General features: G+C 47.4%; 2 protein-coding genes across 13 annotated transcripts in view; one reads left to right on the top strand and one right to left on the bottom strand.

Moving 5' to 3' along the window:
• The window catches only part of LOC311235751 (microtubule-associated protein tau-like), an 82,456-nt gene extending 64,794 nt beyond the window's left edge, over positions 1-17,662 (top strand). For 10 of the 11 annotated variants that reach the window (XM_084323227.1, XM_084323222.1, XM_084323230.1 and 7 more), the window contains one exon: positions 15,648-17,662. In XM_084323227.1, coding sequence (XP_084179353.1) covers positions 15,648-15,845 — 198 coding nt within the window. In that variant the 3' untranslated portion in view covers positions 15,846-17,662. Of the gene's footprint in view, positions 1-157; positions 321-15,647 lie in introns of all 11 variants that reach the window. The other variant, XM_084323225.1, reaches the window with a different exon arrangement.
• Positions 17,663-18,244: 582 nt separating this feature from the next.
• The window catches only part of LOC311236122 (KAT8 regulatory NSL complex subunit 1-like), a 216,273-nt gene continuing 210,820 nt past the window's right edge, over positions 18,245-23,697 (bottom strand). For both annotated transcript variants that reach the window (XM_084323738.1, XM_084323737.1), the window contains exons 11-15: positions 23,308-23,429; positions 23,139-23,196; positions 20,879-20,991; positions 20,182-20,434; positions 18,245-20,058 (exon numbers count right to left, since the gene is read on the bottom strand). In XM_084323738.1, coding sequence (XP_084179864.1) covers positions 19,852-20,058; positions 20,182-20,434; positions 20,879-20,991; positions 23,139-23,196; positions 23,308-23,429 — 753 coding nt within the window. In that variant the 3' untranslated portion in view covers positions 18,245-19,851. The remainder of the gene's footprint in view (positions 20,059-20,181; positions 20,435-20,878; positions 20,992-23,138; positions 23,197-23,307; positions 23,430-23,697) is intronic.

Here is a 23,697-nt window from a genome sequence, read left to right as displayed (position 1 = left end):
ATTTATTATTGTTTTTTTGTGTTGTGTTTATTATCATTCAGTGGAATTCATGTATTTATTTATGTTTTGTTGCATTTTATTTTTCTGTTGACCCCCATCATGTGTATTTTGTTTGCATGCTTTGTCATCACCCCCTTTTCCGGGGCTCCCTCTGTAGAGAGTGAAAGGCATGGAGGCAGAGGGGGGGAGTACCTCAGAAAGCCCCTCGAGCGGGGACATGTTCGATACTTCTCCCCCAGTCACCCCCCCACAGTCACCTCAGAACCCCCTCTCAGCACCCCCCATCCTGACGAACCCCCTCATAAAGATTGAGGATTCCTGTAAGTACTGTCACGTTGTGGAATGTGGTGTGCAACTAGCTATATACCCCCTACAGTAAACTATATACCCCCTACAGTAAACTATTATACCCCCTACAGTTAACTATATACCCCCTACAGTTAACTATATACCCCCTACAGTTAACTATATACCCCATACAGTTAACTATATACCTCCTACAGTTAACTATATACCTCCTACAGTTAACTATATACCAACTACAGTTAACTATATACCCCATACAGTTAACTATATACCCCATAAAGTTAACTATATACCCCCTACAGTAAACTATATACCGCCTACAGTTAACTATATACCTCATACAGTTAACTATATACCTCCTACAGTTAACTATATACCCCATAAAGTTAACTATATACCCCCTACAGTTAACTATATACCTCATACGGTTAACTATATACCTCCTACAGTTAACTATATACCCCATAAAGTTAACTATATACCACCTACAGTTAACTATATACCACCTACAGTTAACTATATACCCCCTACAGTTAACTATATACCCCCTACAGTTAACTATATACCCCCTACAGTTAACTATATACCCCCTACAGTTAACTATATACCTCCTACAGTTAACTATATACCTCCTACAGTTAACTATATACCACCTACAGTTAACTATATACCCCCTACAGTTAACTATATACCCCCTACAGTAAACTATATACTGCCTACGGTAAACTATATACCCCCTACAGTTAACGTTAGGTTATGACTATAACCAAGTTCTGTTAGTTAGGGGCGATGCTTGGCATCGCTACTGCACTATCTCGCGTACGTGCACGCGTACTGAATAAACCACAAATGTACCTCTAATACCAGTATTAGTCTGACCACACCCCTCATCAGCTTACCTTCATAAGCAGGTGTGTGGTCACCTGCTCTCCTCCTTCCCAAGCTTTCACCACAAGGTGAGGACAAGGGCTGCAGCGGCCGTCCGATGCCAAGCATCGCCCCTAACTAACAGAACTTGGTTATAGTCATAACCTAACGTTCTGTATCGTTAGTGGCTTAGCTTGGCATCGCTACTGCACAAGGGAGGCCAAGCGGAGCCACTTGGCTGACAAATACACCCCGCTGACAGCCCCCCAAAACCATCAGAACAGGGAGGGCCGAGCCCCCCCGACCCCCCCTAATGGAGGGTAGCCCCCCTATTAGGGACGTCACGGGAGGGCGACGGACCCGACCGTGCGAAGAGGCACTCAAGCAACTCAACGCACAGGGTGAGCAGACCGTGGCTTGACCCCACGACTACACACACGCACAACCCGCATGCCACCCGGGAACGAACGGAGGAACAACCTCGTTACTGCCCCCAGAATCACGGGGTCAAGGGCAAACCCAACCCCGTGGCAAGGCCGTAGCAGCGGAGCACGAAGGAAGACCCAGACCCACCAAAAGGACTGGACTCCCTAGAATGGGGGCCCGGAGAAGTCCATGATGCCAGCATCAAGACCCCACCAGGTGGGCACGTAGTGCCCCGCCCCCCACATCGCCAGCGTATTCGGACAAAGGCCCCTCAGTTACTGCACCTGGTATTCCCAGGCGGAACCAACCAGGCCAGAACCTGCCCAGCTTCCGAGATCGGACGAGATCGGGCGTGTTCAGGTCGGTATGGCCGTAAGCCGAGCGGGCCCCGTCCCCCCAATAGTACACCGCCTGGCACACTGACCCTGCAGAATAGGCAGTCAGCATGGCCGTAAGCACACAAAAAAGGTTAACCAACGGAAGCAGGCAGCGCACCGGGGAAAAACCAGGCAACAGGCTGTTAACCCTAGCCTGGAGACTGCGGACGAGACAGGCGCCAGAGGGGACAGCTGAACACAGCCGCCCCGGCGGAAGGAGCGTAAGCTGGCGGTGTTGCATGACCAAGCCTCCATTTAACAACCCCCACCCAGAGGGGTCGAGGCAGAGAAGGCTGACACGATTGGCAGACGTCATGAACGTGCAGGGGCACCCTCAAACGGTGAACCCGGGAGTTGACACTGCTCCAACACACCAGGGAATCAACCACCTCGGTGTTACCCAATGCGGTGGTTGTTCCTATAACCCCTCAAGAAAAAACTCCAAAACACACCTGCGGGTATACACCGGCTATACCGCAGTACAAGTGTTTCAGTTTCCAAAAAGGGTTAACCCAGGCCTACGGGTCGCAAACATCACTTCGGACCGGGCCTGGCGGTACGGGAAGCACAGGGTCACCAGAGGAGGTCAAAAAACCACCCCCACAGGCCCCTCTTCGCCATGCGTGAGAGAGGAGCGAAAAATAATGGAGAACCAGCCCCTAAGCACACCGTACCTGGTATTCCCCGGCGGTCTCCCAACCAAGTACTAACCAGGACCAACCTGTGTAGCGGCCGAGATCCGACGAGATCGAGCGCGTACAGAATGGCATGGCTGCAAGCCATGACGACAGTGCTGAGTAAAAACATACCCAACCAGGGTCTCCATAGCGCTTAACCCTGTGACACCCAGACCGACCTGGCATTTTTCCCCCTGAAAAAAGCCCAAGTCCCTCAGGGTACCAGAACAGCAGATCTGCATCCCCGGCGGACAACGGGTTCAACTGATCTGGACCAGCGTGACCAGAACCAGTCCCGTGCCCTAACCACGCCGACATGCCTACTCCAGGAGAAGGGCAGATATGCGTGTTGATCTTAACATGAAAAGAAGGCGCCACCCAGACGTTCGGACGAACCGCGCCTGGTGGCCCACCCCAAGGGCGTGAGACCCCACTACATATGTTCAGATCCATCCCGTCATCATCCCCCAGACATGAACGAGAATCCGTCGACAACCCACCCAGGTCATGGGATGTGGTCGCCGGAAGAGGAAAAACCCCCATCTCAGTTGCTTTATAAAAACGCTGTTTCAACCACAAGCAACCAAGGCGTGCCAGTCAATCGCCTGTTTACAGCGAGCTAGCACTATACGTGCGTCGGGACACACCCCCATCAATGAACAGGCTATTTAGACCTGTCATTGAATCCCCAAGGCGCCCAGGGGAACGACAAGAGGGGTGTGACACTCCCTAACTCCAACACTTCTGGAATAGAAAGAAGGAAGCATCAACAGTATGTATCCCAGTCTACACAGCCGGGGTAAAAAATTTTCACATTTTTACATCCCACCACCCTCCCATAGGAAAGAGACGGGGATCCCCAGAGAGACTTCCCACGCGAGCTGTACAGATTGAAAAGAATATATTGCACCCTGAGCCATGTAAAAAACTGGTTTTAGGGCCTCCGGGGAAGAGGCACCGAACCCATACACACTCAATAAACGAATTGAATCGAATATACATACAATAGAAAAGGACCCTTCTAGAGGGTCCACTCACTTTGACAATCTGAGGAGGAAGGCTCTGTACTCTGATGGAGGCTTCCTCACATGGAAGAAGGAGTCCGAACTCACAGAAGGCCTGAGTAGGCGCTTGGTGAGGAGGAGCCCTGACCACCCCCCCTGAAAACAGATCCATCACATGGACCTGAACAGCACACGGAAGTCCTACCAACAGAGACGCGCACGGTGACGTACTCTATGGCGGGGGAATTCCTGCGGTGCACACGCCCAATATACCAGGCCGTGGGACCAGGAACTCCCTCCCCCCCCCCCCCCCCCCCCCCCCGTAACGTGCCGAACCGCCACGTGACGGGAACCTTGAAGGACAGGGGGTGTACCCCTGACCGACAGAACAATGGGGAGAGGAAAGGTTACCAGTTCACCCCTTTACGACCCCACACCCATGATACGACGTAACGACAAAAAGAGAATATGACACAGTCATAGTCAGCTCTATGAAGCGTTTCACAGCTCCACACAGCGCACGAGCTAACCTGCTATCTGATTTTTACTAAGGAAAAACACAGAATAGAGAGGGCTCTAAGAACCCCGGTCCAACATACACATGTGCTTCTGTGGCCAGTACAACCCAGTTGTAGGTCACATGACACACACAACCCATCATCACCTACAAAAAATGGCAAAAACACTCAACAGAGGAACGCCGTTTTTTTTCCACAATGAGAGAATACATCATTCTTGATTAGTATCGACCACAGGCCTTGCTAAGCACACATGACAGCAACCAAACCAATTTCCCTTTAGGAAATAAGTTTCTCCAGCAGATTTAGCACAACCTCAGCAATCAAGCTAAGAGTTACATCGTATCCCTACCACACAAGACACAATTAATGCACAACATGTCTGATAGGAGGTGATAAAGTCCCCAGGGAACCGGGGGGGGAAAACACAATCCTCCTATTTTACCCTCAATACGGCCAGTTAAAACAGGAAAACCTGTTAATGTGTGAACTCACTGTTCATTGTCATTACAGTCTGAGAAAGAACATTCTTTTACTCACTTGTCACCAAGCATAGCTTCATAGGTTAGTTGCCTTAGTAGTGAGTACACGGTACACATAAACACCATGATGTTCCTCACACAACAACCAGATCAATACATCACGATCTGCACGGAGAAGCTAACTGCCAGTGACAAAAACAGCTCACACATAACCCGCAACGTATCCCAAATGTATTGCAACAACACACGTTTTGGGAAAAAACACCGTTATTCACAATACATTTAGCAAAGTAAAACCAGAAGACGTGTTATGAGGTCTGGCCAACCCCGTACCTACCCGGAACGCAGATCAGCGAAGTGCAGTCACAAGACACCGTAGAACACAGCCGTCCTGTGTTGTTCGATCCGGGCAGCGTCGCCGCTCCCCAGTCGCTACAGTCCTCTTTGTTGACGCAATCCCCGTCCAGGCACAGGGCAGGGTCGACGAACATCCCCTGTCAAGGATGACGTCGTGGTCAAGAGTGTAAAACATGTCAAAATCAAAGCACGTTCAACAGAATAGCATCAAGCTAACGGCTGCTCCAACCGTTCGGGTGCTATTGCTTCCGCTCGCGAGACGCCGATCTAACGACGCACGCGATCAGAAGCGAGCTCCCGGCGGCGCGCGAGAAGCTAAGCTACCCCGCGCCAGGCCACTGACCGGCTAACCGTAAGCTATGAACATGTAAACAATGACATAACACTCACCCAGACAGGCCGCCGTTCTGAACCCCTCCTCACTTTTTAAGAGAAAAGAGAAAACAAGACGTCAACACCGCTTCACAACGGTGACATTACCACGTCCGGCGGAATCAGCACAGTACCAACTGGCCTGTATAGCTGACTTTGAACATGAATCTGCCGCTATCGCACATTACATGCACATATCCCCTCGTGAAGGAATACTCTCATTTGGATATGAAAGATGGGGTCTTAACACGGTGACAGAGAGAATCCACTCGTCCAGAACACACAGGGATCACCAGTGTCAATGGTCGCGGCCCACTAGTTAAAACTATAATGGTCGCCAGACCAAGGCCTTCTGTCGCCTAGGCGGCTAAACAAAGGACCCTAGCCTGGGGCCGGTTTCCATAAACTTTGTCAAGTAGCCCCCATAGCACTAACAGACAAGTGGAGCCCGCCAGCAAACACTACTCACCCAACCTGGAACGCACCGCTCCTCACAACAGCGGCATGTCCGACAGTTCAGCTGTGGCCTGACAGGTTTCACCCCAACAAACACAGCAAGGAACTGCAGTTGAGAAGCATGCAGCGGCGTGCTCCCAATACGAAAACCGGTGGAGGGTTTTTAGAATGATCATCATCTTCTAGACACTCCAGTACGAAGACAATATCGCCGTATTTTCTCGAAAATAGTGAGAGAGAAAATAAAGATATGATGTCAACGTATCCTTGTTTCCCAAGCTGTTCCTAATCCAATTTCTTCCATCATGGTGTCAAGTGTGGGGATCTACCGAGGCACTTCTTCCTTGTGGTGAAAGCGAGAAGGAGGAGAGCAGGTGACCACACACCTGCTTATGAAGGTAAGCTGATGAGGGGTGTGGTCAGACTAATACTGGTATTAGAGGTACATTTGTGGTTTATTCAGTACGCGTGCACGTACGCGAGATAGTGCAGTAGCGATGCCAAGCTAAGCCACTAACGATACAGAACTATATACCCCATATAGTTAACTATATACCCCCTACAGTTAACTATATATACCACCTACAGTTAACTATATACCACCTACAGTTAACTATATACCCCCTACAGTTAACTATATACCTCCTACAGTTAACTATATACCTCCTACAGTTAACTATATACCCCCTACAGTTAACTATATACCCCCTACAGTTAACTACAGTATATACCCCCTACAGTTAACTATATACCTCCTACAGTTAACTATATACCCCCTACAGTTAACTATATACCCCCTACAGTTAACTACAGTATATACCCCCTACAGTTAACTATATACCCCCTACAGTTAACTATATACCGCCTACAGTTAACTATATACCCTCTACAGTAAACTATATACCTCCTACAGTTAACTACAGTATATACCCCCTACAGTTAACTATATACCCCCTACAGTTAACTATATACCTCCTACAGTTAACTATTTAACTCCTACAGTTAACTACAGTATATATCCCCTACAGTTAACTATATACCCCCTACAGTTAACTATATACCCCCTACAGTTAACTATATACCTCCTACAGTTAACTATATACCTCCTACAGTTAACTACAGTATATACCCCCTACAGTTAACTATATACCCCCTACAGTAAACTATATACCCCCTACAGTTAACTATATACCTCCTACAGTTAACTATATACCTCCTACAGTTAACACTTTCAGCGCTACGCCTGGTTTTCCGTTTTACCGCTTGAATGCCACCATCGGCGCCAATGTTAACGTTAATATCGCCTAATCTATGTTTTTAAATTATGGCTATGTGTCTAATCTGCCCATCGCATTATCAAAGACTATTTTCCAGTCAGTGCTGTGAAGGCAGATTGTTTTTTTATCGCGTCGTTGCCGTTTAAGAGCAGTTAGAAAAGCCCCCGTTTTGATATAAAAAACAGCTCATTCTGGAGCATTCTATGAAAATCGTCTTTTAGTGGAATATTCCACAACGTTGATATTCGTCGGCCTTTTTATGAATCGTTTTCAAATAAACGCTAGATGATCAATATTATACGTGCACGCACGCACATTACGGCCGCGCACTGATAATCGCTCCGTTGATTTCCTCACGGACTTTTACAGTGAAACCGAAAGAAGACATTTCACAAAACAGCTTATAACTTCATCAAACTTACTCTGATTATCCTACCACTGATAACATAGAGTCCTTACCTGACATCAGATGGTATCCAACTGGTATATTCCAATTCCTGATCACCATTCGAAAAAATCGATACGTGTATGGATCCAACGCGATACAGTAGAACTCCATGATCCGCAGGGATCTGAGGCTCCAGAATGAACTCTAGTAACCCCGGCTGGATCAGTGAACTGGAAAATGTGGAGTACCGGATTTTTTTCCCCATTCATTTTCATTGAGTCCATTCCAAAATCACTTATGTCATCTGGGAGACGACAGGGGGCGCTTTTTTTCCACAGTGATCGCCGGCGCCCCTCGGCTATACTCGGGTAGGCTCGGGTGAAGCAATAATTTTTCAGATCGCAAAAAAATAATAATAATAATAATTCCGAGAAATCTCGTGAGTGGCCACCACCTATAAAAAAACCAGAGAAATCTCGTGAGTGGCACTGAAAGTGTTAACTACAGTATATACCCCCTACAGTTAACTATATACCCCCTACAGTAAACTATATACCCCCTACAGTAAACTATATACCCCCTACAGTTAACTATATACCTCCTACAGTTAACTATATATCCCCTACAGTTAACTATATACCTCCTACAGTTAACTATATATCCCCTACAGTTAACTATATACCCCATAAAGTTAACTATATACCCCCTACAGTAAACTATATACCCCCTACAGTTAACTAATATACCCCCTACAGTTAACTATATACCCCCTACAGTTAACTATATACCTCCTACAGTTAACTATATACCCCTTACAGTTAACTATATACCCCCTACAGTTAACTATATACCCCCTACAGTTATATTTCGTATCTGGCTTATCGCGTCCCGCTCAAGCCTATTGAGATACCCCTTATCTCCTGTACCTACTGTACTCCACCACGAAAACAACTTGTACACCCACACCTGACCGGGTCCCGCCTCTATGGAGGCGTAGCCTATAAGACCATGGCCATGGTCACCAACACACCCTTCCTCTATTTTCGTTCCATCATATTGGATGCAGTGCACCTTATGTAACTAGTAGTATGAAAAAGATTGGAGGAATTGCGTAATGTTGAAAGCTTACCGGAGGTTTGCGTGCCCCTGGCATCTTCGAAGCATGTTTCAGCGACACGACGGGCCTATGTTGATGTTTCCTCGTCTGACGACAGCAGATCGAGGGGCAGCGTACATGGTTTGGCTATCGGGCCGGCTTGTACAACGGTGAGCCCTGTGTCATCAGGCACGGGTTTTAGTGTTAGTAATGCTGGGTTGTTTGTTACACAACCATGTTGTGTGTCGGCGCCAGGGGGGGATGGTTTGGTGAACGTTCACTGCGGTGAACGGGTTCCAAACGGTCCTGCAAGCGTGCTGTTAAACAACTAATGCTAGCTACATGCTAATACTAATGCTACATGCTGAACTCTACTGCTACGCTGTTCTAATGTCTCCGCCGTGAGATGTTGTCACTTCTCCCTCCTCTTGCCCGGTTCATCAATGAAGGTCAGTCGGTAGCTGTTGTGGGGGTTTTGCTGAGTCCTATTTACCTTTTTACGGGTAAATGGGTTGACAACAGGGTAGGCCGTGGCTAGGTAGCCTAGCCAGGTACGTTACCTTTGTGTTCCGGCGGGGTCTGTTGAACGGTGTCCCCATCTGGGAGCCGATGCGTGAGCTCGGCGGTGTAGCAGTAGAGCTATACTACTGCAGGATGGGACTTAACGGCGGGTTAGGGCTCAGCTGGCTAGTTCCTATCCACATTGGCGTCGGGTAGTGGGGCTATGGGTCCAGCCGACATTGTAAACATGTTGCGTGTTTGTGCGCAGGCGGTTGTTGATCTGGGTTCCACATCGCCTCACGCTAGGCTGTAGTAGTGTAGTGGGCTACTGTTTTGTTCGGTCACTCTGCTATGAGAAGGTCTGTCTATGCTACAGCTTTCTCTCCTCTCAACCATTCATGCTGACGGTCAATCGGTGTCTATTGGGGGAGTATGCGGGGGGGGGGCTTTGTTTACCTTTTTTGGTAAATGGGCTAAGCTAGGGCTGGTGTGCTGTTGTGAATATTTTGAATGAAGGCGGGACTAGTTCGCTCTGGTCCGCCTCCCCTTAACGTTGTGTATATGGGTTTGCTCATTCTACAGTATTTTGTGGTTTAGTTCTTTTATTCATTTAACCCTTTCATGGTGCACACCACAGTGGAGGTTGCTGTTTGCAACCACCAATGGTGCTCCGTGTTAACATCAGTCCTTTGCTTTTGACATATTGAAACAGTGCCCCGCCCGGCCGACGCCATGGGTGGGTCGGCCTGGCGAGTGGCTGGTGGGCTGCTAAAGCCTGTACCGCCACGGTATGGAATTGGCAGCGATTTGAAGTGTGTTCGAATTGCTGTTTTTTCTATCAAAAAAATGGTGTCTGGTGGCGGGGCCTTGAGGGCCAGCCGACGTCGACACATCGCGCAAGGTTGTTGATGTTATTAGCTTTGACCTAGCCGCAAGCTATAACCGCTCAGGGTTCCCCTCTCCGCAAGGGATTTTGGTCTTCTGCTGGAGCGCGGGCGGTATTGTCCTAGGCCCCACACCGCCTCACACCGCGCAGCCAGAAGAAGAGAGAGCACGGCCTCGTCAGCGGCGATGACGAGGCCCTCGACAGGCGGCCATGTTTTCCCCCGCCGGAGGTATCCTGGGCGTTGAATCGACAGGTGTCCACAAGGCCGACAGCCTTGGCGGCCGAGGGATCGGCCATGTTGGATGGGTTCGGCTTGAACAACAAGCCGTCACCGTCCTGCCGCGAGCAGCCCGCTCTCCGATCACTCCCTTCCCCAACACCAGCGGAAAAAGTGGGCTCTGATTGTTTCCTTTGGCTGCGGGCCGCGTGCCTTCGTTGAAGCGCGGGCGGCCCCACTTTTTGCTTCTCATGGGGACAGGGGCTGACACCCAGTTGATGGTTGAGCCTGGGTCTGTCCGTGAGAATGTTGTGCTGTCAAGCGGCTCCCACACCATAAGCTGTGTTGGTTGAGCCTGGTGTTACGTCTGTCAACTATAAGTGTTGTCAGCAGGGGGGCTCAAAACCTTTTGAGGCACACAGTGCGGGCTTCCCCGGCCTCGCCTTCGCCAGGCCAGGTATCATGTTGGTGCCTCCCACTCCTGAAAGATTGGCAGTGGCTACGGTGTGTAGGAACCCATGGGGTCCTTACACCTTGCATGTCCGGCTGCAGAACAACTCCTCAGCATGTTCTGGAGGGGTGTTCAGTGGGGGGGCTTTTTTCACCTAGAAAGCCCCCCGTATCAAACCGGCCCTTTCTGTCGGGGTCCCCCCTTGGGTGCGATTGCCTCGTGGGTGGTGTCAGGGTCAGATGTCCCGACACGGAACGCTCTGCTCGCACGGTTCCAGGGTTGGCTACACACAGCGGGTGGGACCGGGCCAACTATCTACAGTTCCTGGCGGACCTGCGCCACATGGCGGCGGGTGCGTTGGGAGTGTCATCACATATGACTACGGCAGTACCATATGTCGAGGTGGATGGAGAGAACGCTGAGGCGGGGACTTGTGTTTACACAACCCCACCCGTTTTCGGGTTTGGTACAGACCTTATTGTCAGGGTCTCCAGCAGTGACAGCTCTGGTCAACGAGATCCAATCTCTGTGGACGAAGCAAGCCATCATCGTGGCGTTCTCCTCTCGGTGTTCTCTGGTGCCTGAGAAATCGGAAGGGGGGGGTGTCAGACCCAGGCTGGACCTGTCCCATGGGAAGGTTCAGCATTTTTTGGATCGTCTCCTACCTGTTGAACACTGTCAGGTGGGGGTCTGGTTCTCCTCCATAGACCTGTAGGATGCGTATGCGCATCTCCGATCTTCCATCCTAGGGCTTACCTACGCTTCCTTTGCAGGGTTAGCGTATGAGTACCAGAGGCTGCCGTTTGGTTTTCTCTGGCTCCCCGCATCTTCACCAAGTGCGTGGAGGCCGCACTGGGGCCTCTGCGTCGTCAGGGGTTACGGAGTGTTCTGCCCTGACGACGTTCTGGTCCTTCGCGGTCAAGGTGGATCGTCAGGTCTCGTACCAAGCAGGTCCCTACCAGCCTGGGGTTTGCTGTAGACTGGAAGTAGAGTACTCCTCTTCCCAGTCAACGGTTGGAGGGCTATGGGCATCCCTCTCAGAGCGTGTTGTCAACAGTCCTAGGACGGTTACGGCGCTGTCTCACGTCACGTTTTTCACCGACGCCTCCCTCGCTGGTGACGCGTCGGGCCAACGCAGTAGGGGGCAGCTGGCAAACCATGCTGCCCGGTCTGCGCTACGTTCAATGTGTTGGTATTGAAAGCGGTCCTTCTGGTCCTCAAGCGGTGTTGATCAGGACGGACAATGCGACGTCAGTGTCGTATATCGACAGACAGGGAGGAGTACGCTCCCCCCGTCTGCACCAGGCGGCGGGCGGCTGGCTATGGGCGTCCTCCATCTGCGCGGCCTGAGGGCTCCCCACATCCCCGGCAGGGAGAATGTGGGTACAGGTGTACTGTCGCGGGCGGTCCTCATCCTGACGGGTGGGGATTACGTCCGGACATAGCCAGGCAGGTCTGGGACCGATGCCGTGCCGCCTGGGATTCTTCCCCATACATCTGTTAGGTCAGTTGTTGGGACGGGTACGTTGAGGGGCGCAGGTTCTTGATCCTGATGGTGTTACCATCCGGAATGCGCATGCTCCCTCCACTGTCGCGCTTTACGCGGGCAGATGACGTATGTTCCACGTGTGGTGTAAGGCGGGGGGCCGGGACCCAGTCTCCTGCCCCCTGGATGCTGTCCTTAGTTACCTCCAGTCTCTCCTTGATAGACTGTCGGCTTCGACGGTGAGGGTATATGCAGCAGCTATATCCTCCTATCATGAGGGATTTGAGGGGATGTCTTGTTCAGCCACCCTCTTGTGAAGCGTTTCCTGCTTGGCGCTCGCCGCGTTAAGCCGGTTCAACGCTCCTTGGCTCCGACTTGGGATCTTCAATTGGTCCTCGGTCGGTTGTCCTTGGCCCCGTTTGAGCCGCTCGAGCAGGCGCCGTTGGAACAGCTGTCGTTCAAGACCGCGTTCTTGCTGGCCGTCACCTCCGCTGAACGCGTGGGTGTGCTTTGTGCTCTCTCGGTACGTCCAGAGTGCCTGTCTTTCGTCCGATTGCGGTGCCACTCTGCGGCCTAATCCTGCCTTCGTGCCTGTAAATATCCGGAGTTCTTCCGCTCCAGGGATATTGTGGTTCGGGCGTTTCATCCGCCTCCTTACGGTAGTGAGTTAGATGCGGGCCTTCACCTGTCATGTCCGGTCCGTGCTTTGGGAATTACCTCAGCCGTACTCAGGACCTCGGGGTCACCGTTCAGCTTTTTGTCTGTCACGGTGGTTCTCATGCCGGTAAGGCACTATCGAACAACGCCTGTCCCATTGGTTGTGCGAGGGCATTGCCCTCTGCTACACGTTGGCTGGGCAGGATCCCCCTGGGGGCGTCAGGGCGCACTCCACTCGTGGGGTGGCTGCCTCTGCCGCTCTCCTGGGTGGGGCTTCGGTGGAGGATCATGGTCCTCCCCGGGCCCCTTTGTAAGGTTTTACCTCATGGACATGACCGGGGGTTCTGTCTCCCAGGCGGTTCTGGGGTCTGTGGCCTTTCCTGCTTCCCGTCCTTTGGTAGGGTAGCAGGAGTGTGTGGGTATGGGCCACAGTGTGTTAGGTCACACGTGGTTCCGCCTGTGCTGTGTGTTCAAGGGGTTCTAGTTCCCTCTTGCTCGCACTCAGGTGGAGTTGACTGCGCCCCCCCTTCATTAGGAAGGATGGGGTGACAGGGCTCCCCGAACCCCTTGATGTGGGCTTACGGGTCCTCAGGGGGTACATCTGTCGGGTCTCGCGTCCGCTCTAACCCATATCTCAATAGGCTTGAGCCGGACGCGATAAGCCAGATACGAAATATAACGATAGGTTATGTATATAACCTAGTTATATGAGTATTGGCTGAGCGTCCCGCTCTTAAGCGGCCCTGAGTTCCCTTTTGAGGGATCTTTTACTGGAACGGGATTTTGGCGAGGAAGGGTGTGTTGGTGACCATGGCCATGGTCTTATAGGCTACGCCTCCATAGAGGCGGGACCCGGTCAGGTGTGGGTGTACAAGTTGTTTTCGTGGTGGAGTACAGTAGGTACAGGAGATAAGGGGTATCTCAATAGGCTTGAGCGGGACGCTCAGCCAATACTCATATAACTAGGTTATATACATAACCTATCGTTAACTATATACCGCCTACAGTTAACTATTTACCCCCTACAGTTAACTATATACCTCCTACAGTTAACTATATACTGCCTACAGTTAACTATATACCTCCTACAGTAAACTATATATCACCTACGGTAAACTATATACCTCCTACAGTAAACTATATATCACCTACAGTAAACTATATACCACCTACAGTTAACTATATACCCCCTAGTTAACTATATACCTCCTACAGTTAACTATATACCGCCTACAGTTAACTATATACCCCCTACGGTTAACTATATACCGCCTACAGTTAACTATATACCTCCTACAGTTAACTATATACCTCCTACAGTTAACTATATACCTTCTACAGTTAACTATATACCGCCTACAGTTAACTTTATACCGCTTACAGTTAACTATATACCGCCTACAGTTAACTATATACCTCCTACAGTTAACTATATACCGCCTACAGTTAACTATATACCGCCTACAGTTAACTATATACCCCCTACAGTTAACTATATACCTCCTACAGTTAACTATATACCGCCTACAGTAAACTATATACCACCTACGGTAAACTATCTACTGTATATACCACCTACAGTAAATGATATACTGCCAACAGTAAACTATATACTGCCTACAGTAAACTATATACTGCATACACAGTAAACTAGAGGGGACCTCAAAGATGTTTGGTGATTGTCCCCTCCTCTCCAGTTAGCAGGCTGAAACCTTTTAACACTTTGGTCGCCAGGCTTATATTCTTAATATACCATCCTCCGCCAGCTCTATTTGTCTATGGAGAAGTTCCCCTTCTTTGCAGGGCTATAACTTTTTAAATTGTATTGCTAAATTGACATTACTATGGCCCATTCAACATCAAGTATCTATTGTTCAGGGTGTAGCAACGTTATACTTTTTCATTCACATATTCATACTAAAATACGGTCTAAAGTATAAGTATGTTTTTATCGTTTTCTGCAGCTTTCTCCAGAACGTGATTTATAGCCCCAAATGCATTATATTGATGATCAAATACAGTTTGATAGGAATCTGCGCGAGACAAAATGGACGTGCTTCTAGAAGTTACTACTGATCATCTGATGTTGACCGGATGGGGGGGGGGGGGGGGGTCGTTTATAATTCCGTGGCCAACGTTAGATGATTCATCTAGTGTGGGTGATATGATCATTAGAGCAGTTAGTATCGAACACGTTAAAAAATAACGCTGAATCTTACCGTAGCTTCCTCATAGCGTTGGGCGATGAGCGTGGAGCAGAAATATTCCTATTATGGGATGTAGAAATATGCGATCCATTTCCAGGTTGTATAATAGTATATACGTCCAAATCATGTTGTTTATCGAGTTATTGTAACGGATTGCTATCCGTTGTGTCTAGCTCGAGTCCTGGGACTATTAGCGAGTGATCGGACCGAATTGGAATGAGCACCAGCTTCCATTTCCTGTTTCCGCTCTGGGCGATCCGCCGATCGGCCACCAGATGGCGCTCTTGAACCGTTGGAGAGTTGAGAGGGGATCAACAGTAGATCTCAAGTCTCCGGGAGAGAAATATGATTTCGATCACAGATTTTTGAAATATTGATATCAAAGACGTGGTACGGCGTCTTTGGCAGAATGAGCATGGCGGGGAATGACGTGGTATGGCGTTTTTGGCGACCATAGTGTTAAGTGATCCATATTCATAACCCATCACATCAACATAACCAGCAACTGCAGGGTTCAGATAAATATTGTGAAGTACAAAAGTGGCCTAAAACGAAAATCCCTCCAGACGGTAAAGAAGTACGGTACTTGAGTAAAAGTACAGAGTGACTCTCCACCTTTGTTTGTCTCGTGCCTTGCAGATTGAGAGCCACAAACTGACCTTCCGCGAGACGGCCAAGGCCCGCACCGACCACGGTGCCGAGATCGTCTCTTTGGAAGACTCACCCCACCAGCTCAGCACCATGTCTTCCTCCGGCAGTATCAACGTAGCGGACTCACCTCAGCTGTCCACACTGGCCGACCAGGTGTCCGCCTCTCTGGCCAAACAGGGCTTGTGAATGATGCACGCAGTTATAAAAAAAAGAAAGAAAAAAAGAGGCCCTTGATCAGCCCCTCAACCACTATCAAGTAGAGGTGTCGTGACGCCTTCCTCGTCATTTTCTTTCACAGGACTTTTTAAGCTAAACCCATCACTGTTTCTCCTTTACACTAACATTTGAAACTGTTTCTTCTCAAGGCATTACTAGGTCTTAAAAAAAAGAGATTAAAAAACAAGTAGGCCAAAACTCAGTGGTCCTTGACCTCTTTTATTTGCCATTATTTGTACCTTTTGTAAGTGTTGAAGCACCCCAGCTGACCAGAATCCTTATGAGTGGTTTCTGATGTTTTAGTTCAACGTCATCTACCGTACACACCCGATCCATTCATACAGTATGTCCTCCTCACAACGTCAACAATGACTGCAAAACCACTCTTATAGAATTCAGTTTTACAGATGGTTTTTCGATACAAAGAAAACATAGGGAAGCTGTTGGTGCAGCCCCCCACTTTGTATTAAACATGAAACAACCGTTAGGCCTACAGGAAAAGTAGCAAAGTTCTCTATTAAGACAGTAAAACGAGTTGCATACCTCACTGCTGTCTTGGCTTTGTGCTCCTACATTAAGCTACACTACATTAAGCTACACAACACTACATTAAGCTACACAACACTACATTGAGATACACTGCACACAGGTAGTTCAAATGAGACTATATCCCCCTGACATAAAAGCTATACAGAACGGCTAGACTAGAAACCATTGGTTTGTGTTGGGCAGTTTTATAATTGTATTCTGTGGATATAACATGTATTTGATATGGAGAAACATTTGTATTGTGCCTGCTACTGTCGGTGTTAATTTATTTTCCATGTTACTGCTCTTTATTGTAAATGCGCTGCAGCTTGTCTTATAAGGTGGCAAATTATACTTATAGGTAAACATATCGCAAGTGTCAATTTCATGGCCATATCCAACGCTTAAAAGATAATAAAAAAAAAAAAAGTGAACAGGGGTTGGGATTAGTTTAGTGGCACATTGTGATTCTCAAAAAGGTTTAAGATTCTATGTCCAACCAATTACTGTATTAAAAAAGTATTTTGCAGTCCTGTCTTGCAGCACTTACATTAAAGTCAGGGCAGGTAAAGCATGTGTCCAATGCAACGGTTGCACAAGTAGCGGAGGCTTAGACACGCATTGCTAAATATTTTTACAATTTATGATTTACAACCTAACTTTAACTATTCCTAAGGTCACTACTATTGATGTCATCATTAATTGCTATCGTAATTAAAAACACCATTCTTGCATGCACCTCATGTAAGGAAGCAGACCGTTTGTTGCCTCCCTTTTAGTCGTTCCAATGTATATCCTGTTAATATTGGCTTTGTGGATTTATTAGGAAGGATATATGTAGCCTATTTCTAGTGTGGGAGGAATACAAACCCAAAAGGCACCCTTTTCCTATAGATGGCGACAAACTTGAACTGCTCAAATAAAACTACCCTCTTCCCATTGTATGTGTATGTTGCACCTGTATTGCCAAGACTACTTTGTTGACTCCGATGGGGGCACCGGCGCGCAGGACGCAACACGATAACCCGCACGCTAAATTCTTGGTTATATTTCATCACTAATGAAAGAGTCATCGGAATGTGCAAGGTGGATATGAGTGCCGTGTTTAGAGGGACTGGATGTGCTGGTAATGATACCTAAATGGTAGTTAAGGACATTGGTTTGGAAGTTTTTTTTTTTGTGGTCCTCTCCAGTCACCTGCGTAACTAGAGATATTGAGAGGTACTTGCAGTAACACATCACATCCTTTGATTAATTTTTGACGCTGTACAGTCGTGGAATTGTGATTGTCGATATTGTTATTGTGCATTTTATCAATAACTGGTTTATGATGATTCTTCTCGTTGCTGTATGTGTATTTGAAAATAAATGCTATGAAATCACCGTCTTTGCCAGTTCGAAGTAAGTTTACCAGGTTGCTACAAGTGTTTGCTGATTAAATCCCATAACAAAAGGTGCCATTTTCATTACCTATTAATGTATGTGATGACGTCATACATTTTTTGTGTAGAATCGTTTAATGTCCCAGGCCTTATTTGGCCAGCTACAACCACCAGCTGGGGACTCCTTAAGTGTACAATAAATATATTCCAAGTTATTTTTCCTTCAAACATCATATTTACAAGCTGCCAAACTTTCACATTGACTTGAGTCAAAACAGGATTATGAACATAGTTCACCAGTTTTTGGATGCATCCTTTGCTTTTAAGTTTGAACGTTTCCAGGCCTGGAAAACAACACTTCACATTCCATGTCTTTTCCAGGTCTTCCATGGCTGTAGGAACCCTAGGTTTACAACATACACGTTTCACACTTTCAAGAACATTAGTGCCAAACAATGATGCCAAGTTAAACATAAATGTTTTAATGGTACTATTTACAAAAAAACAATTCTGCTTTTGATTAGGTTAACTGCAGCAACAATCCAACAGGTACATTGACATCTTGCTTAACTACAAAAGAAAAACAATACAGTGATTGAATGACTGTGGCATAAAAACACAGGTGTAAAATTATACAACCATAGATTTTGCATAGCAATTAGTTACTTAAGGGGGCAATAGTGTGGTTATGACAATGTGGGGTGGCAAAAACTATTTTATCTTGCAACAGAGTAGTCTTATCGGATTGACCAGAGGTGAAAATATTCTCAGCGTCGGACATATTCCCTTAAATTGTAAAAACCTGAGGTTGGGGCGGCTTCTATCTAAGAGCTGCTACATTTGAAATGTTTTGCCAGAGAACACTTCTTATTCTTGTCAAGTTGAACCAGAACAAAAAAAAATTATCTTCCATCGCCAACATATGAACATCTGCTTCTTTTTCTCAGGCAAGTGCCTCATATTTTGGAGCTTCTGGGGAAGTGGGGGGGGGGGGGGGGGGGGGGTAACTGCATCTTTTATTCCATCTTTCAATTTTGAATTAATTCATTTGACTATAACTGGAATTAGCTGATGCCAGGATCGTCCGTAATCCCTTCGCTTCTTTCGATGAGTGGGGGGGAACTTCCTGTGTGCCGTTTGTGATACAAGTAGCATTAGCATGTACTGTAACTAGCATGCAGCAGCGCTTTCTGTAGGGAAGTGCTTCTATACAGACGCCCTCTGTGAGCCACCGTTCCTCCAGAACGATAACCCAGAGACACAACTGGGCCAAGAGCGGAACTGGACAACTCTTCTTAAAAAGGAATGATTTTTTTTTTACCATACATACATACAAACACACACAAACAAAGAAAAATGCGTAATGTCGGAACGGACAGACGATAACAAATAAAAAGGTGTTGTCAGGAATGAAACCAACGAAGAAAGCAAACCAACGAAACTCAACTTGGCAGTAAAAGAAGTGCTCTGTGATTCAGGCAGTTTCTAAAAAGGAGAAAAGAAAAGGAGACGCATCCCAAATGTACCTGTTTAATCGGAGGGGGGTGAGGGGGGGCATGAGGAGAGATATTTTTTTTCTTGTTTTGTTATGTCAATCCACTAAAAATGTACATGGGAATTACAAGCAAACTAGTCAATAGAAAACACCCTTTGGCCATACTTTGAGGAGTCCGCTACATAGTGCGCTACAAGTGTACACGCGACATATGAAACACCACTAAGCCCCCATGTACATTGTTTAGCCTACTACAGAAATCATTTTTTGTAACATGTTTGTTTTATAGTTTTTTTTTAATTTATTTTTTGATATTTTTTTCTTCTTACATTTATTTTTTATTTTTTCATTTTATTTTTTTATTTTACCTGTGACAAAAACAAGTGTTGGGAAAGGCTTCTATCTCCATAATGTTCACTAAAAACTGTGAAAAGTATTAGACTGATGTTTGAATATCAAACAACAGGAACCCTTTTAATATCTTATGTTGCTTTGAGGTTCAGCTTGTTAATGCCAGAGTGGGGCGGGGCAGGGGGAGAGGGGGGGGGAGAGACCTCGGCCTGTCAGTCATTTATCGGTGGGCAGCGGCCTTGTGTTTGGGGCCGTCGTCATCGCAAGGCAAGTCTGTGTCGTCAGAATCCAGTCTGCCGTAGCCGGTTGCTCGGCAATCGGAGATGCTGCGCATTCTGGGCCTCATGTGGTCGAGGCACTCCGGCTCGGGCTCTGGGGCCGGGTCTTCCGACATGGGGAAGTTCCGACGTTCCCACGGCGCCACCGTCTGCGGATGAGAACATCGGGAGAGCCAGTAAACATCGCTTCAGTGTTTTCCTTCTGTCAAATAAACAAAACCACTAAAGCCCCGCGGGGACCCGACAAATGGGAAAAGTTTAAACATCCGTACCCTCTCTTCGAAGGTGAAGTCGGGCGTCGAGCATCGCGTGTCCTCGCTCGACAGCAGGCGGTGGGAGTCGCGCGAGCAGGGCGTGTGGGGGTTGGACGTGGCGTCTGGGCTGGCCGGGCTCATGGGCGAGGGCAGGTAACTGTACTCGTGCAGCAGGGGACAGTGGCCCGGGTCTGGGGATGCAGGCTGAGGGGTGGGAGGGTTGGTGCCGCACAGCAGCGGCGTGGTCCGTCCGTCGATGGACTTGTACGATCTGAAGGGAGAACGTCGTTTTAAAAAAAAATTTACTTTGTGGCTAAGGTGCAAAGCAGAAAATCATCCTAATTTACATGTAGAACCCGTTTTGCCTTACACCAAATCTGAAGAATGGAGATGGGAATATTTTCTTTTTTAAGATATACAATGTATTTGACTTTGCAGCTTGGCCAAAAACTAGCCGCCACCAAGCAGTTGCAGTGTCCTGAGGGAGTGAGTAACCACAACCACAGAGAAAACTACACAATGAAATCTGTATCTAGAAATACATCTCGGATATACACAGCAGAACGTCTCAAGGACACCAATTTGATGCATTTTAAGTAATTTTTGCTGACTTTCGAGGTATGTTACAAAATGAGGGCCCATATTGTGACAGTTTTCATCTAAATAATTCCCAAAGCCATGACAGCTCTGGGTGTTGCCAAGCTGTGGTGCTGACCTGCTGCCCCTCCTCTTGGCCGGGGCCAGAGCCATCCAGGTCCAGCGGGAGCGCTCCTGGTCCTCACACGGCTGGTGGAGCTGAATGAAGGCCGCATCTGTCAGGTCCTCCACCTACACACACAGAAAGAGAGACCATGAATGCTATCTATAATCTGTGGGGAACAGGTCCTCAAAACCATTTCATTCAGAATTCAAATCAATCTTGAGATTTCATACTGAGATGTAGTTGTGGTGGCAGTATATGCAACTCATAGGGGGTGATGGATAGGACATGATTTGAGCTGCACTCGCCGCTGGGTTCAGTGCACATCTGACTAGACGTCACAGAGGAGAGCAAAATGGGTGAGGTTTTCAGGAAAGAATTAGAATGATGGATAATAAGATGATCTCCATTGCATTGTGTAGACATAACTGGCGTTGTGCATTTGGTTTGAAATATGTTGTTGTGTCCTGTGTTAAAGGCCTATCAGTCTTGACTATAGGAACAGAATCATTTCATGTGGGTTTCTTTGTGTTTGAAAGATACAGGGTCTGAAAGGAATGAGGTTCCAACAAACACGGGAATGACTTTCATGATCAATATTCCTGTATTATCAATGACCTGGCAACACACATGCCATAGTCACTTTCGATACAGGGAGAGTTCCATGGTTATTTTTGGAACAACATAGTACAACATTCCACAATATCCTAAAATGTTCCTGATTTACAGGAACCGTGTCAACTGGTGTACATCCACTAGGGATGAGTACCGAACACTGTACGACCGAATTACGTCGGTACTAGAGTACCGATTCACGTTCGATCAATCAGTGCCACATTTCGATACCTAAGACCTGCCCAGTTTGAAAATAATCAGAATTCCAATGACGTGCAATAGTAATTTCATTGTAGACACAGACCAGCGCGTACCTTCAATGACACGCAATTGTCATTTCATAATAGACACGGACCAGCGCGGACCTTAAATTACACGCAATTGTCATTTCATAATAGACAGACCAGCACGAGCAATGTCCAATGTGTCTAACATGCTTTGCATCCTTGCCATTCCTGCATGTCCACATTGCGGTAAAAGATGAGGTCAGAGGAGTTTGATAGTATTTACTGAGGATGGCCAGATAATGTTGATATTTAAACTTAAAAAAGAATACATAATAAATGTATACATGATCATGAAACACTAAAAAAATTGTTGTAGGAACGGTTTGGGAGAGGGAGGGGTTTTAGTTTGTGTGGTGTGATAACAATGTTGAAGTTTAGACTTTAGTTTCGTTTTACAACAGAACATTTTAATTGTGTTATAATGAAGGTACCAGTTAAAATGTGAACGGTACCCAGCCCTAACATCCACTACATGTTATTAGCAGTTACAGTGAGAGATTCTAAAGTCTTCCTAGAATGACTCTGGTGTAGGAATAGTAACATTTTGTGGGGGAGCAAATTCTAAAGCTCCTGCTTCCTCTTCAGTGCACCTGTTGCAACCTAAGGCCAGTCGGCTGCACGTGGCCGATGGCGGGCCGTCACGCACGCACACGTCGCAGCACTTTGCCCTCGTCTGCCGGCTCCATGCTGCATTTTTTTGCCGATCAACCAATACATTGTTGGAAAGTTGAATTTGCCACTTTCGATCGTCACCCTACTCAACCTATTGCGTGCTTCCAGTCTCGAGTTACAAGATGAAACATCAGACGAGCGTCATTTGACAAGCCATTCAGGCAAGTGACCACGTCCGGTTTGGTCGGGTCCTGAACGGACCAGTCACCGCTGATGGTGAAAATGATTGACCACCTTTGTAGCCAATGAAATTCTGGAGCCAGCGCTATCCCATGCAAGGGCTGATTGCAACGAGAAAGCGGTAGAAGAAGCCAGGGAAGTCCTTTGTTTTGACTAGAGCCTCGAATCAATGGAAGCGGATGGCCATTTTGGATAATCATGCCGGTACACGCATTACAAAATCCTTTGTAAAAGACAAATATTCCATGGGATTGTTATCAACTTTGGACCTGTACAAGATAAGACTTCAGGCTATGGAACAGTTATGTTTTCCAGCTCCTACCTCGCATCTGGCAACAAGTAAACAGAAATGTGAGTACACAACACTTTTACTTCAGTGTGTTCAAACCTCTAACTATTTCATTAGCACTTTGCATTCTTCTTTGTTGTGGAAGAAAGTTCAGACAGTTTCAACTGAAACTGTCCATTTCATGTACTCCCGTATTCATCCGAGAGTCAGTGAGCAATGGCTGAAAACGTACCTCTGGTTCGTTCTCCTCCTCGGCCATGGGCAGGGCAAAGATGTCGGATTCTCGCCAACTGGGCAAAGACAATGAATACAAATGTCATATTAGAGCCATGGTGAACCAGACCTATGTACTTCTTGTGGACGAGCAGTTGGAAGGAGCAGTATTTGTTGCAGGCCTTTACCTCGGTGTGAGAATCTCTTTGTACTGCAGCTTTTCCACTCGCGTGGTGGCAGCCACAGACATGGGGATCACTATGTTGTTTATGTCGAAGGAGCTCTCGCCTCGCCTCCTCTTGATGGGGTGCTGTTGGAGGGGGGCAGAGACAATACAAGTCAGGGCCATGTTTATTATGTGCAGCCTAATCATCTTCTAATGGGGCTTGTTTAGTAATTTAAAATGTAAGCAACCTCATAAAACACTACAAACAGACCAGGGCTTGAAACGGTCACCATTTTGCCATCGCTATTTTTTTGTGCCCTAATCTCTCCCACCTAAAAGGTACTTTTTTTTCATCTTTGGTCATACCAGCGCCAGAGGCCAGAGCTCAGCCTAATCAAGACAGTGACTTGTT

The sequence above is a fragment of the Notolepis coatsorum genome (genome assembly GCF_963971535.1).
Source record: "Notolepis coatsorum genome assembly, chromosome: 10".
Lineage (NCBI taxonomy): Eukaryota > Metazoa > Chordata > Actinopteri > Aulopiformes > Paralepididae > Notolepis > Notolepis coatsorum.
This window is presented reverse-complemented; position numbering and strand designations above follow the sequence as displayed.